The 15,621-nt window shown below is 42.3% G+C and overlaps 1 protein-coding gene across 1 annotated transcript; it reads left to right on the top strand.

Moving 5' to 3' along the window:
• The first annotated feature begins 3,790 nt into the window (after positions 1-3,790).
• LOC111975801 (hippocampus abundant transcript 1 protein) lies at positions 3,791-15,621 on the top strand. Its single transcript, XM_024004398.2, has 12 exons — positions 3,791-4,063; positions 4,750-4,845; positions 4,972-5,034; positions 5,123-5,250; positions 5,359-5,473; positions 5,718-5,936; positions 12,420-12,533; positions 12,860-12,931; positions 13,991-14,103; positions 14,209-14,306; positions 14,588-14,754; positions 15,083-15,621. The coding sequence occupies exons 1-12, from the start codon at positions 3,983-3,985 to the stop codon at positions 15,287-15,289; spliced, it is 1,473 nt and encodes a 490-aa protein (XP_023860166.1). The 5' UTR covers positions 3,791-3,982; the 3' UTR covers positions 15,290-15,621.

The following is a 15,621-nucleotide window of genomic DNA, read 5'->3' as shown; positions in this document are numbered from 1 at the left end:
GGCTGAAGTGCATTGGCAGGTCACTGAAACAGTTACTTGCTGCCTTTTCCACATGCCAGGACAAAACGGCTCTGTTTTAATGCAATCAGACATTTTTTTAATACTGCATCTGTCAGAGGCCTGGGCTTTTGGGATAGGTGGTACATCTCTCGTTTCTGGATTGCTGGATCATCAGATGCCTTGAGATGCATCCACCTGCAGTCTCGGAGGTAAGCCACCTGTCACTAAAACCTGCCTGTCACTAAACGTATTATTATGTACGTAAATCCGTGTCACTCCATTTAGCATTATACAGTACGTTATGTTGGCCAAAACTTGTCCACACTTAGCTACCTTTTGTCATTTCATTATTTTTGGGCTCATAACCAATGACGATACTAGCAAAGAGGATTTAAATAACTTAGTGTGAAAACTCTGTGATACTAGCACATTTCACGGGTAAGACTTTTTTTGATTGTTGATTTATTGATAATGGCAGCCTTCAATTGGAACATTATTTTCCAGCTCTCCAGGTAGCTGGCTAAAAGGTGTGCATTTTTACTATGGGACTTTTTGCATGTGTATGTGTGCTCACAGACTGTTCTCTCTCCCTAGTACCAGCGGTGAGGCGTCCATGGAGAGTCCATCCTCTACCAACAAGGAGCCCACCTCCAGCTCTGCTGGTTAGTACAGCTGTCACACACGTGGACACATCATTCTCTAACACATACACACCCTCTCTGCATCTTGTATCTATCTCATAGTCTCTTTCATGGCCTCTCCCAAACACACACATTCTCTTTCACGGTCTGTCTAATGTATTATTCCTCTCTTTTTCTGTTCCTGTCTCTTTCTCTACCTCCTGCTACTCATTCTCTTTCCTTCTGTCTCTTTTTCTCCTCTGACATCAGTAGTAGCATGCAGCTCAAAGTAGTAGCATGCATCAGGCCGCCCCATGTCAATGTTTTAGGAGGCTCAGGCCAGGAATCTAAATGCCTGATCAAGGGAGCGTTATCCATGGTTTTTAGACAGTACTTTTAATTATCCAACTTAATAACATTTTTTTTATTCCCAGCGATATATCAATAGTTTCGTCAAGAGATGACCCCAATCCCATTGGATGACAGCCCCCCATCCCATTTACACCCCCCTATAGATCCCTCCCTGTAGATCCCTACTCTGTTTATCATATATCCTGATGCCTAGTCACCTTAGCCCTATACATATCTAACCCTCCCACTCCAGTATCCCTGCACATTGTAAATATGGGTATTGGCACTGACCCTGCAACTGACCCTGTATATAGCTTACTTACTTTCTCGTGTGTTTTTGTTCTACTTGACTTTTTATTTTATTTTTTATAGTACTTCTGATATTGATCACTGCATTGTTGGGATTGCGCAAGCAAGAAAAGCATTTCACTGTACATGTGAACGTGACGATTAAAACCTGCTTATCTTTCTGAATTTTGTTAATGCTACTGTAACAGTATAACTTTAAACCGTCCCCTCGCCCCGACACGGGCGCGAACCAGGGACCTTCTGCACACATCAACAACTGACACCCACGAAGCGTCGTTACCCATCGCTCCACAAAAGCCGCGGCCCTTGCAGAGCAAGGGGCAACACTACATCTAGGTTTCAGAGCAAGTGACGTAACTGATTGAAACGCTACTAGCGCGTACCCGCTACCTAGCTAGCCATTTCACATCCGTTACACTACAACCCTTACATTTTTCATACACAGTAAACTTTGTATATCACATTTTTGTTTGTGCTGAATAATTTCAAATGGACTATTCAGTCTTATCAGCATGCACAGTTGTGATTGCTCTCAGGTACGGTATACATCCTGTTCAAATATAACCCAAACACAACTATTGACTTATTAGGTCAGAGCCACAGTACGTCATTTGTGTCACTTGTTGTATCCTACTATGGATTCTGTCCTATCACTCGAGGCAGAAATGGCTCTTGATTGTTGTGTAACTAGTATACACATCATGCATTGATTTATTCAATTTGTTCTAAGTATTTTGTATATGTGAAATCTAGATGTAGGATACTGTACATCCTACAATTCGTATTTAATTGTATGACCGCAGCTCAATTGGTAGCCCAATGTAATCTAACGTAAGGTATCATATCATACTAAAGCAGGCAAACTTAATATATTATAAATGGGCCAAAGCATACTGGTGCAATCAAGACGTTGGATACTATACGTCCTACAATTTGTATTATATTGTACGACAGCTATTCCATCAATAGCCTAATGTAATGTAACCTAACGTAAGGTAGCATATCATACTAAATGGAGTGGCACGGATTTACGTACAGAATAATATGTTTAGTGACAGATACTACTGCACTGTTGGAGCTAGGAACAATAAGCATTTCGCTACACCCGCAATAACATCGGCTAAATATGTGTATGTGACCAATCAAATTTGATTTGATAGGCGGGTTTTAGGGACAGGAGGCTCGACTCCAGAGCTGCAGCTAGATACTAGGATAGGATGTATAGGATGTAGTATAGGATGCATTCAGGGCATTCAGGGTTGGCGCCCCCCTTGGGTTGTGCCGTGGCGGAGATCTTTGTGGGCTATACTCGGCCTTGTCTCAGGATGGTAAGTTGGTGGTTGGAGTTATCCCTCTAGTGGTGTGGGGGCTGTGCTTTGGCAAAGTGGGTGGGGTTATATCCTTCCTGTTTGGCCCTGTCCGGGGGTATCATCGGATGGGGCCACAGTGTCTCCTGACCCCTCCTGTCTCAGCCTCCAGTATTTATGCTGCAATAGTTTATGTGTCGGGGGGCTAGGGATAAGACTTCTCCTGTCTTATCCGGTGTCCTGTGTGAATTTAAGTATGCTCTCTCTGATTCTCTCTTTCTCTCTTTCTTCTTGTTCTCATGTTGTCTTTTTGGTCTCGTCTCTTTCTGTGCTGTGTGCACCTTCCCATTTACACCAGAGATCTGTATGTAATGACGAGATGATCATCCTAATATAATATCATCCTAGGACCATGCCTCAGGACTACCTGGCATGATGACTCTTGTTGTCCCAAGTCCACCTGGCCGTGCTGCTGCTCAGTTTCAACTGTTCTGCCTGCGGATATGGAACCCTGACCTGTTCACCAGTCGTGCTACCTGTCCCGGACCTGCTGTTTTCAACTCTCTAGAGACAGCAGGAGCGGTAGAGATACTCTTAATGATCGACTATGAAAATCCAACTGACATTTACTCCTGAGGTGCTGACTTGTTGCACCCTCGACAACTACTGTGATTATTATTGTTTGACCATGCTGGTCATTTATGAACATTTGAACATCTTGGCCATGTTTGTTATAATCTCCACACGGCACAGCAGAGGAGGACTGGCACACCCTCATAGCCTGGTTCCTCTCTAGGTTTCTTCCTAGGTTTTGGCCTTTCTAGGGAGTTTTTCCTAGCCACCGTGCTTCTACACCTGCATTGCTTGCTGTTTGGTGTTTTAGGCTGGTTTCTGTACAGCACTTTGAGATATCAGCTGATGTAAGAAGGGCTTTATAAATACATTTGATTTGATGATTTCAGTAAGATCCTGTTACACCTATGGGGTCTTTGTTCGTGCACGGTTCTAGAGTGAGGGGAATACTGTAGTGCTTAATACATGAGAGTAAAGTAGAAATGTAATGCAGACATGGTCCGCAGATTTTTCTACTATTCTCTAATTAAATGTATACTGAGATGTAGTAACTGTTCAAAAATAAGTCATACCAGTACCCGTCCTCGCAGGTACCAGGATGTCAGAAAGAATATCGTATGATGTGACGTCATTACGTTTTAACAATGTTTTTGCAAAGATGGCGGTGGTTGAGTGAATGGGACGAAACAACCTTTTAGTTTGAAAAATAGATTTATTCTAAGGTATTTCAGTTTCTTTTCCGACAATCTGATTTAAATAGTTTATTTTCTGAAATTCCTTAATAAATAGATTCTTATTAAACGAAGAACTAGAATAGGTAATATGACACAGAGCAAAAAGAAGAAACGGGCGAATCGCAGTCTCCTGCTGGCGAAAAAAATTATTATCAAGGATGGAGGAACGGTGAGTTTCCACCTAAATGACAGTATTTGCCATCGTATTTCTTGAGATTAACTAGCAGCATGTGGTATGTCTACAATATGTCACATTTCGCGAGCTAGCTAGCTCCTGCTTGCTAGCGTCCGGGAAGTTCATCATATGCCTCTTCATAGTCCTCTCAAAAACAACATAGCTAACGTTAGCTAGTTGGCTGGCTAGCACCAGATGTGTGGCACTAGCTAGCTAAGTTAGCTAGCATATCAGTATCTTTGACAGTAATTTAGCTAGATGCCATCTGAGATGGACAAGTATTAGCTAGCTGACTAGCTAGTGAAGTAACTTTAAACACTATTGTTAAAAAGGTGTCTAGGCTAATAGAGTTCCATAACTATGGGCAAGCTTTCTAGCTAACTGTTTGTTTAGTTCGATGATGTTAGTTCGATGATAGTTATTCAGTAATATGGTAGCTAGCTAAATTCCTACTTACTGAAATCAACAACAACTAAAGTGAAATTTGCGAAGACTGCAACACCGCTACTGGCTCTAGTGTCAATTATGAATTCTGTGTAAGCAGGAAGATGCCCCACTGTGTATTATGGTGACTTATTGCTGAGTTGACCTTTTAATATATCTTCTTTGAAAGTAAGACAGTTGAGTATTACTTGTTTCTTGTTGACATACTTACATAGTTATTCCACTCTGTTCACCAGGCACAAGGTTTCGGGGCTCCCAGCGTGTACCATGCTGTAATTGTCATCTTTTTGGAATTTTTTGCCTGGGGCCTGCTTACAGCACCCACTTTGGTGGTATGTTGTCTTGTTTATGACCTATTATTTAATACAGTATGATTTGTTGGCTGCTGATGAAACTATGTTGAAGACCTTCTCCAATTAACAGTCTCCACTCTCTGTCCCTGTCCCCTTCCAATCCAGGTCCTACATGAGACGTTCCCGAAGCATACGTTTCTGATGAATGGCTTGATCCAGGGGGTAAAGGTATGGTGTTTGAACATGTGCTATTATTTTGAACAGTTATCTTTCAATTCTGTTACAAATTTTGTGGGTTGGTCTTGTTGTATTACAGGGCCTACTGTCTTTCCTGAGTGCTCCGCTGATTGGTGCCCTGTCTGATGTGTGGGGCCGGAAGTCTTTTCTCCTGCTCACCGTTTTCTTCACCTGCGCTCCCATTCCACTGATGAAGATAAGCCCGTGGTACGATGGCTCCCAACCAGAGCGAGTTCATAGTTACTGAGATCACCATTTTAAAAGCTGAAACAAGTGTATTATTAACTGAGTGCCATATCCTGCCTCGGGTTTCAGGTGGTACTTTGCAGTTATCTCGGTGTCCGGTGTGTTCGCTGTTACATTCTCTGTGGTCTTTGCCTATGTGGCTGACATCACGCAGGAGCATGAGCGCAGCATGGCCTATGGACTGGTGTGTATTGAACATTACCTACACAGTTTCTTCTAATCTTGTTTACCATAACACCTTTTTTTGATTCAGGGATTTGTGGTTCAGTGCTAAAATAGTACATCATTCAGAACCTATTTGCAGATTTGTCCCACTTAAACAAAGAGAAATTATGCGCAAAAAAAACTAAGTGGAACCACAATTTCATTCAAAGAGTGGTAGTAGCAGAGCTTGGCAGTAGTAAACCTTGTCTACTCTTGTTCGTTAGGTGTCGGCCACCTTTGCTGCTAGCTTGGTGACGAGCCCGGCCATTGGCGCCTACTTGGGCCGTGTGTACGGGGACGGCCTGGTGGTGGTGCTGGCCTCGGCCATCGCTATGCTGGACATCTGCTTTATCCTGGTGGCCGTGCCCGAGTCTCTGCCTGAGAAGATGAGGCCAGCGTCCTGGGGGGCTCCCATCTCCTGGGAACAAGCCGACCCCTTTGCTGTGAGTACCTGTTCACCTCTAAAGACTCAGTCAGTTGGTGTTATTATTTTGTGTAGCCATTATTAGTGTGCTTTCAGAACGCAAAATGATTTGGATTAGGCAGATGAGATGCAGTTACCTTCTCTTCAGAGTGTAGGCTAAGCTGTATGGCAAATTACATTTGAATTCAAGAAGTGAAGGGTTAGTCTACCAATATACAAATATATTGGCTTGTTAGGGAAACATTCTCAAACCTCTTGAAAATGTGTGCTTCACTTTGGCACTATGATCAGTGGTAGCAGCTAGAAATTTGGTGGGTCTCAAAGAGACCGAGGCGGAATATGGACATTTTTAATTTCTGTTGCATCATAGTCCTCCTGACTGCTGCTGTTGGGGTCATTTAGAAATCCAAAAGGTTATAGGGGTAACGTGTGTCTGTTTTCAAATGCTGGAAGGGACAATGGTATCAACGTAATTGGTGGCGGGGGGTGGAGGCAGGTATTGTTTATGATTGAAAGAGGGCTTAGTAATAGAATGTGGTGAGAATGGCTGTGCTGCAAGACCTCGCCCCCCTGACTGACGCCCATGGTTCCCCTTGGGGAAACATTATAGCATCTGTTTTTGTGTTGACACTTTCAACTAGCTACTCGTGTTACAAGTGGTCCTCTTCAGTCTTCCCATTTCCCTACAATAGCTCTATCACTTAGGCTACTGTTTTCATTCGAGTTCATAGAAGAACAAGACCACATGAGATGTCGTATGCATTTGGGTAGAGAAACTTGACAAGTTCTCATGTGGTTAGTTGTAAATGTAACGATTAATGTATTTGGACCAACTTGTTTGGTACAGGCCATGTTAGTGTTACCTCGTCTTTAATTTATGCACACTGTTTTCATAATTCCTCTATAGTAGGCTTTCAGCGAGTGGTGGTGGCTCTAATTGCGCATTGGAACCAAAGGTGCCCAAAACAGTGCAGGAATAGTACACAAAAAATTATATTTGATCAACACAATTGGATTTACCCAGGATAAGGAACAAACATTCATGGCGCGTTTAGACCAGGATGTGGTCTTTGTCAGCCAAATCTGAACTTCCCCTAAGGCGGGTTGTTTGAAGGGGCCACGGTGGTGTGTGTGTGTAAAAGGGGGAGGGAGTTCAACAGGCTGTTAGACAGAGGCCAAATAGGGGAACAATTAACCTTTCATAATCCTCTATATTGCTGTACAACAACAGTTAAAGCTACATGCCACAATGTACAGCAGCTACTCATGGCACAACGAACAGGTCTGCCTCAGGCAATGTTGAGGAGCGAAGGCTGACGTGTCGCTGAAATACATCAACATCACATGAAAAAGCAATGCTGATTGCAGGGTACTTAGTGTCTTCAGAAAGTATTCACACCCCTTGACTTTTTCCATATTTTCTTATTACAGCCTGAATTTAAAATGGATTCAATTGAGATTGTGTTTGGTCACTGTCAAAGTGGAGTTATGTTTTTCTACATTTTTACAAAAATGTAAAGATGTAATATGTAGAACTTGCTCCACCATTTCCTGGTTGCTAAAATTCGAATAGTTTGTCTAATTTCAGTTTGTGACAAAACAAGTAGTCATTGTGTAGATAATCATTGTAGATTTACAGCTTCTTAGACTTGCTTTCGATACGAATGACAGATTTATACACAGATTTCTATGTGAATTTGGTCGGGTCGCCCCAAAAATGACATATTGTAGCTTTAAAGTTGAAATGTCTTGAGTCAATAAGTATTCAACTCCTTTTGTTATGGCGAGCCTAAATGCATTCAGGAGTAAAAATGTGCTTAAGTCAAATGATAAGTTGCATGGACTCTGTGTGCAATGATAGTGTTTAACATGACTACCTCATCTCTGTACCCCACACATACAATTATCTATAAGGACCCTTAGCCGAGCAGTGAATTTCAAACACAGATTCAACCACAAAGACCAGGGGGAGTTTCAAGTGCCTCGCAAAGAAGAGCACCTATTGGTAAATGGGTAAAAAAATTAAAAGCAGACATTGATTATCCCTTTGAGCATGGTGAAGTTGTTAAACTTTGGATGGTGTATCAATTAGAGGTCGACCGATTAATCGGAATGGCCGATTAATTAGGGCCGATTTCAAGTTTTCATAACAATCGGAAATCGGTATTTCTGGACTCCGATTTGGCCGATTTTTTTACATTTTTATTATTATTATAAAAATACAAAAAATGTACACCTTTATTTATACTTTATTTAACTAGGCAAGTCAGTTAAGAACACATTCTTATTTTCAATGACGGCCTAGGAACGGTGGGTTAACTGCCTTGTTCAGGGGCAGAATGACAGATTTTTACCTTGTCAGCTCGGGGATTCAATCTTGCAACCTTACAGTTAACTAGTCCAACGCTCTAACCACCTGATTTACATTGCACTCCACGAGGAAACTGCCTGTTACGCGAATGCAGTAAGAAGCCAAGGTAAGTTGCTAGCTAGCAGGGGCCTCCCGGGTGGCGCAGTGTTCTAGGGCACTGCATCGCAGCGCTAGCTGTGCCACCAGAGTCTCTGGGTTCGCGCCCAGGCTCTGTCGCAGCCGGCCGCGACCGGGAGGTCCGTGGGGCGATGCACAATTGGCCTAGCGTCGTCCGGGTTAGGGAGGGTTTGGCCGGTAGGGATATCCTTGTCTCATCGCGCTCCAGCGACTCCTGTGGCGGGCCGGGCGCAGTGCGCGCTAACCAAGGGGGGCGGGTGCACGGTGTTTCCTCCGACACATTGGTGCGGCTGGCTTCCGGGTTGGAGGCGCGCTGTGTTAAGAAGCAGTGCGGCTTGGTTGGGTTGTGCTTCGGAGGACGCATGGCTTTCGACCTTCGTCTCTCCCGAGCCCGTACGGGAGTTGTAGCGATGAGACAAGATAGTAATTACTAGCGATTGGATACCACGAAAATTGGGGAGAAAAGGGGGTAAAATAAAATTAAAAAGTTGCTAGCTAGCATTAAACTTATCTTATAAAAAACAATCAATCAATCATAATCACTAGTTAACTACACATGGTTGATGATATTACTCGTTTATCTAGCGTGTCCTGCGTTGCATATAATCGATGCGAAAAAGGACTGTCGTTGCTCCAATGTGTACCTAACCATAAACATCAATGCCTTTCTTAAAATCAATACACAAGTATATATTTTTAAACCTGCATATTTAGTTAATATTGCCTGCTAACATGACTCGTTGCGAACTGTGAAGACTAGTTCTTCCTAACAAATTTAACAAAAGCGCATTTGCGAAAAAAGCACAATCGTTGCACGACTGTACCTAACCATAAACATCAATGCATTTCTTAAAATCAATACACAAAAGTATATATTTTTAAACCTGCATATTTAGCTAAAAGAAATCCAGGTTAGCAGGCAATATTAACCCGGTGAAATTGTATCACTTCTCTGGCGTTCATTGCACGCAGAGTCAGTGTATATGCAGCAGTTTGGGCTGCCTAATTTGCCAGAATTTTACGTAATTATGACATAACATTGAAGGTTGTGCAATGTAACAGGAATATTTAGATTTAGGGATGCCACCCGTTAGATTAAATACGTAACGGTTCCGTATTTCACTGAAAGAATAAACGTCTTGTTTTCGAGATGATAGTTTCCGGATTCGACCATATTAATGACCTAAGGCTCGTATTTCTGTGTGTTATGATGTTATAAAGTCTATGATTTGATAGAGAAGTCTGACTGAGAGATGGTAGGCACAAGCAGGCACGTAAGCATTCATTCAAACAGCACTTTCGTGCTGTGCTTCAAGCATTGAGCTGTTTATGACTTCAAGCCTATCAACTCCCGAGATTAGGCTGGTGTAACCGATGTGAAATGGCTAGCTAGTTAGCGGAGTGCGCGCTAATAGCGTTTCAAGCGTCACTCGCTCTGAGACTTGGAGTGGTTGTTCCCCTTGCTCTGCATGGGTAACGCTGCTTCGAGGGTGGCTTTTGTTGATGTGTAGGGACGGAAGCTATACTGTTACACTGGCAATACTAAAGTGCCTATAAGAACATCCAATAGTCAAAGGTATGTGAAATACAAATGGTATGGAGAGAAATAGTCCTATAATAACTACAACCTAAAACTTCTTACCTGAGAATATTGAAGACTCATGTTAAAAGGAACCACCAGCTTTCATATGTTCTCATGTTCTGAGCAAGGAACTTAAACGTTAGCTTTTTTACATGGCACATATTGCACTTTGACTTACTTCTCCAACACTTTGTTTTTGCATTATTTAAACCAAATTGAACATGTTTCATTATTTATTTGAGGCTAAATTGATTTTATTGATGTATTATATTAAGTTAAAATAAGTGTTCATTCAGTATTGTTGTAATTGTCATTATTACAAATACATATATATTTTTTTAAATCGGCCGATTAATCGGTATCGGCGTTGAAAAATCGTAATCGGTCGACCTCTAGTATCAATACACCCAGTCACTTCAAAGATACAGGCGTCAGGGATTTCACCATGAGGCCAATGGTGACTTAAAAAAACACTTAGTGTTTCATGGCTGTGATAGGAGAAAACTGAGGATGAATCAACAACATTGTAGTTACTCTACAATACTAACGTAATTGACAGAATGAAAAGAAGGAAGCCTGTACAGAATATGCATCCTGTTTTCGACAATGCACAGAAGTAATACTGGGAATAAATGTGGCAAAGAAATCTACTTTTTGTCCTGAATAGAAAGTGTTATGTTTGGGAGAAAATACAACTCATTACTGAGTACAACTCTCCATATTTGCAAGCATAGTGGTGGCTGCATCATGTTATAGGTATGCTTGTAAACGTTACTGACTGGGGAATTTTTCAGGTTATAAAATAAACGGAATTGAGCTAAGCACAGGCAAAATCCTAGAGGAAAACTTGGTTCAGTCTGCTTTCCACCAGACACTGGAAGATGAATTCACCTTTTCAGCAGGACAATAACTTAAAACACAAGGCCAAATCTACACTGGAGTTGCTTACCAAGAAGACAGTGAACGTTCCTGGGTGGCCGAGTTAAAGTTATGACTTAAATCTGCTTGAAAATCTATGGCAAGACCTTAAAATGGTTGTCTAGCAATGATCAACAACCAATTTGACAGAGCTTGAAGAATTTTTTAAAGAATAATGGGCAAATGTTGCTCAATCCAGGTGTGGAAAGCTCTTAAAGACTTACTCAGAAAGACTGTGATTGCTGCCAAAGGTACTCCTACAAAGTATTGACTAAATTAGATATTTCTGTATTTCATTTCCCAAAAATTTGCAAAACATGTTTTGACTTTGTCATTGTGGGTTATTGCATCAATTTAATCAATTTTGAATTCAGGCTGTAACACAACAAAATGTGGAATAAGTCGAGGGGTATGTATAGTTTCTGAAGGCATTGCGAAGATAATATCAAGATTGTGTTAATAAATGTAAGTGTGTTATGATGATCGTTCCAGGGAAATAAGCATCATCACACAATTGACCTACAAAACTTAGGCTAAAGGAGTATTTATTTTGAGTCCGAGTGAAGTCTCTCTTTTTTGCTCTTAACACAATCGTCACGATTGACGCTGTATAACGCTGAAGGCCCTAGTCACTGATATTGTAGCATAACAATACAGTATGGGGTGTTTGTAGGTCAGGGGTTCCCAACCTTTGTTCCCCAGTGCCACCTTTTTCACATAAAAAAAAGCCCCCCCCCCTTATTTATTTATTATTGTTTATTAAGGTGGCCTATATTAAATACAACACCAGCTTGTCATTGTTTAATTACCTTAGAAAAGTGTTGTTTTGAAGCTAATTTCCTGCAATTTTACGTAGTGTAACAAGACTCATGTGGTAGGCTATTTAATTATGATAATAATGGATAAGGAAAATATTGGTTTATTATAATGTATATGAACCCTCAATGTAATTATACATAATATAATTTTTTCCGGAAAGTGATTCGATCAGTTGATGGCAACAGTCACGCATTGTATAAGATTACTTCCCGAGCATTTTAGAAAGTCGTAGCTCAGCTTATGAATGTCATAGAGACAAACCAACGATATTCCCACGTGCACCAGAATTGCGTCTTACTCTTGCATTTCACCACTTGTTTCTATCCTAAAGCATCGTGGATTTATGCGTAGTTTTAGATCTGTATAAACAATCGCGAATTGTAGAAAAATTATTTCCCCCCCCAAATCAAGGAAGGTCCCGCAAACCGCCACGAAACGTTGGCGCCCCATATGGGGGGGGTGTGGGAACCTCTGTTGTAGGTAGTTATGTGTTGATGTAATTCTAGGTCTGACTCTCCGAAGCAGACCACAGCTGTTTTGTAACTCTACTTCTCTAGTTTACTCTCTTGGGTTGTGACCAAGTTCTCACAATAGGCCTTCTTTCCGCCATGAGTAGTGGTTGGGTCTTCTTGCACATCATATCGTTAACACTTGTTATCACCTACCGTCCTAACCCTTTTTCTTTCTGTCTCCAGTCTCTAAGGAAAGTGGGCCAGGATTCCACTGTGCTGCTCATCTGTATAACAGTGTTCCTGTCCTATCTCCCCGAGGCTGGCCAGTACTCCAGCTTCTTCCTCTACTTACGACAGGTCGGCTATGTATACTGTCAAATATATAAACAGACGTGTGAGATGCGCGTCAGATGTCAGCCCATCCCCCTATTTCCATTATCAATGTAGCTGAGGTCAAGTCCTTTTCATAGTCAGAATATAATTTGGTAGACTTGTCGAGGGGGTTTGACTATGTAGCTCATTCAAAGTATACAACCAAGTTATCATATTTTGCTTGGACCCCTGTTCTTTGCTGCTCACAGCTAGGCCTGTATATAGCTAAATCATTGTCTTTCCTTGATGATAGGCATACTCATTTTGTCTCACGGGCAGTACGATCACATTTTCGCTCTCCCTTTTTTCAGATTATGGGATTTTCACCTGAAAATGTTGCAGCTTTCATAGCTGTTCTAGGACTGCTTTCAATCATTGCACAGGTTCGTTGTCATTAACTATCATTACATTATATTTGTGTATATATCTATCTCACACACACACACACAAAAGTATGTGGACACCCCTTCAAATTAGTAGATTCGGCTATTTCAGCCACAACAGGTGTATAGAATCGAGCACACAGCCATGCAATCGCCGTAGACAAACATTGGCAGTAGAATGGCCTTACTGAAGAACTCAGTGACATTCAATGTGGCACCGTCATACAAGTCAGTTCGTCAAATTTCTGCCCTGCTAGAGCTGCTGTTATTGTGAAGTTGTAACGTCGCGGAGCAACAACGGCTCAGCCGCGAAGTGGTAGGCCTCACAAGCTCACAGAACAGTACCACCGAGTGCTGTAGCACGTAAACATAGTCTTTCCTCGATTGCAACACTCACTACCGAGTTCCAAACTGCCTCTGGAAGCAACGTCAGCACAAGAACTGTTCTTCGGGGGCTTCATGAAATAGGTTTCCATGACCGAGCAGCTGCACACAAGCCTAAGATCACCATGCGCAATGCCAAGCTTCCAACTTTGTGGCTACAGTTTGGTGAAGGCCTTTGCTGTTTCAGCATGACAATGCCCCCCGTGCACAAAGCGAGGTCCATACAGATATGGTTTGTTGAGATTGGTGTGGAAGAACTTGACTGGCTTGTACAGAGCCCTGACCTCAACTCCATCGAACACCTTTGGGATGAATTGGAACGCCGACTGCGAAGCCAGGCCTAATCGCCCAACATCAGTGCCCGACCACACTAATGCTCTTGTGGCTGAGTGGAAGTAAGTCCCCGCAGCAATGTTCCAACATCTAGTTGAAAGCCTTCCCAGAAGAGTGGAGGCTGTTATCATATATTAATACCCATGATTTTGGAATGAGATGTTAGACAAGCAGGTGTCCACATACTTTTGGTCATGTAGTATATATCTATATAGTCATTCCATTCTCTGCCATGTTATAACGACCTTTGGTTTGGCCATATAACAAGAACTTTCATTATAGGCACTATGAACATTCCAATAAAGTGTTTCTAATTATGTCCTTTTTTGTTCCCTTTGTAAGACTGTAGTATTGAGTTTACTCATGCGTTCCATCGGGAATAAGAACACCATCTTGCTCGGCCTTGGGTTCCAGATACTGCAGCTCGCCTGGTATGGGTTTGGCTCCGAGCCATGGTAAGCTTTTTCAAGGCGACTCACACCATTGAACGCATCTGATCATTCAGTTCAGTCATAGTCACTGTAAAGTAACTATCTTTCTGTTTTCTCTCATCTCTACAGGATGATGTGGGCAGCAGGGGCTGTAGCAGCCATGTCAAGTATCACTTTCCCAGCAATCAGTGCGTTGGTTTCCCGCACCGCTGAGCCAGACCAACAAGGTTTGTACTTAGTTATAACTTTATTTTGCAACTTTCTTTGATTTGTCTTTTGGCCGGGTCATAAATGCAAATGAGAAATCGTTCTGTTAAAGGGGCAGTTAATCAAAATGACTTATTTTTTTCCTTACCTTGAAACCAGTTAATGCTTAGCCATAGACCGCTTTTCAAGGTAAGGAAATAAATATGTACTTTTGCAGAACTATCCCTTTAACTTACCTTGTGAATTAAAAGTTTAATAAAATCCAACTAATATGAAATTCATTTTGGCGCTCATCCCACAGGGGTGGGCCAGGGGATGGTGACGGGGATCCGGGGTCTGTGTAACGGCCTGGGGCCGGCGCTCTACGGCTTCATCTTCTACATCTTCCACGTGGAGCTGGATGCGCCCCCAGATGGCAGCCAGGACACTCCGGTCCACACTCAACCCCACCTTCAGCACCTCCCACAGGTTAGCCCGCAGCCCCAACCTTTTCTCCTCCTAGTTTGATACGCAGCCTGAACCCGACGAGGCTTGAATTTGGGTGGAGTTCAACAGCCAGCATAGCTCCTCAAAAGTGAAAAAGCAGTTCAACAAGGCTCTATTGCTGTCTTTAAAGTGGCTATCATTATTTAGGCACTATGCAATCTGAGGTTTGTGGCCACTATTTAACATTAACTAGTTACCAAGTATTTACGTGACTGTTTTTGAATATGCTTTGTACAACCTTGATTTGTTAAGCATTTTCCTAATTTAGTCAAATTCTCTTGTACCTTTTATTCCCGCCTCCTCTCCTCAGACGTCCATCATTCCTGGCCCACCATTTCTCTTCGGAGCATGCTCAGTGCTGCTAGCACTCTTGGTGGCCCTCTTCATACCAGAGCACCCCCACCTGGGCCCCCGGCCTGGCAGCTGGAAGAAGCACAGCTCGCCCCACGGGCACCCCCACAGCCCGCAGCCGCCCGGGGAGGCCAAAGAGCCCCTACTGCAGGACACAAATGTGTAACACAGACCTGGCTACTCGGGCCTGACTCCCCCCTCTTCAAAACCACACAAAGCAAGATAGCTCATGTGTAGTAAACAATCAAAAAGCTATATTAAGAGTTACCACTATATATGTATACATAGGAGTATGTTTTTTTAAAGAAAGTTCTATCCAAAGGCACTATTTGCAATGGCTTATATTTATTCATTTTTGTTTTTGTTTTTCCTCAAACTTTTACTTTTTGTTTTTCTTCAACTGTTTTGATGATATTGGACAGGGCAAAGCTCAACTCAGGGACATACCTGTTGGGCTGTTTCTGAACACAGTGTGTTCCACAATCAGAAGAGGGAGTC

This window comes from Salvelinus sp. IW2-2015, linkage group LG16, assembly GCF_002910315.2.
Source record: "Salvelinus sp. IW2-2015 linkage group LG16, ASM291031v2, whole genome shotgun sequence".
NCBI classification, from domain to species: domain Eukaryota; kingdom Metazoa; phylum Chordata; class Actinopteri; order Salmoniformes; family Salmonidae; genus Salvelinus; species Salvelinus sp. IW2-2015.
This window is presented reverse-complemented; position numbering and strand designations above follow the sequence as displayed.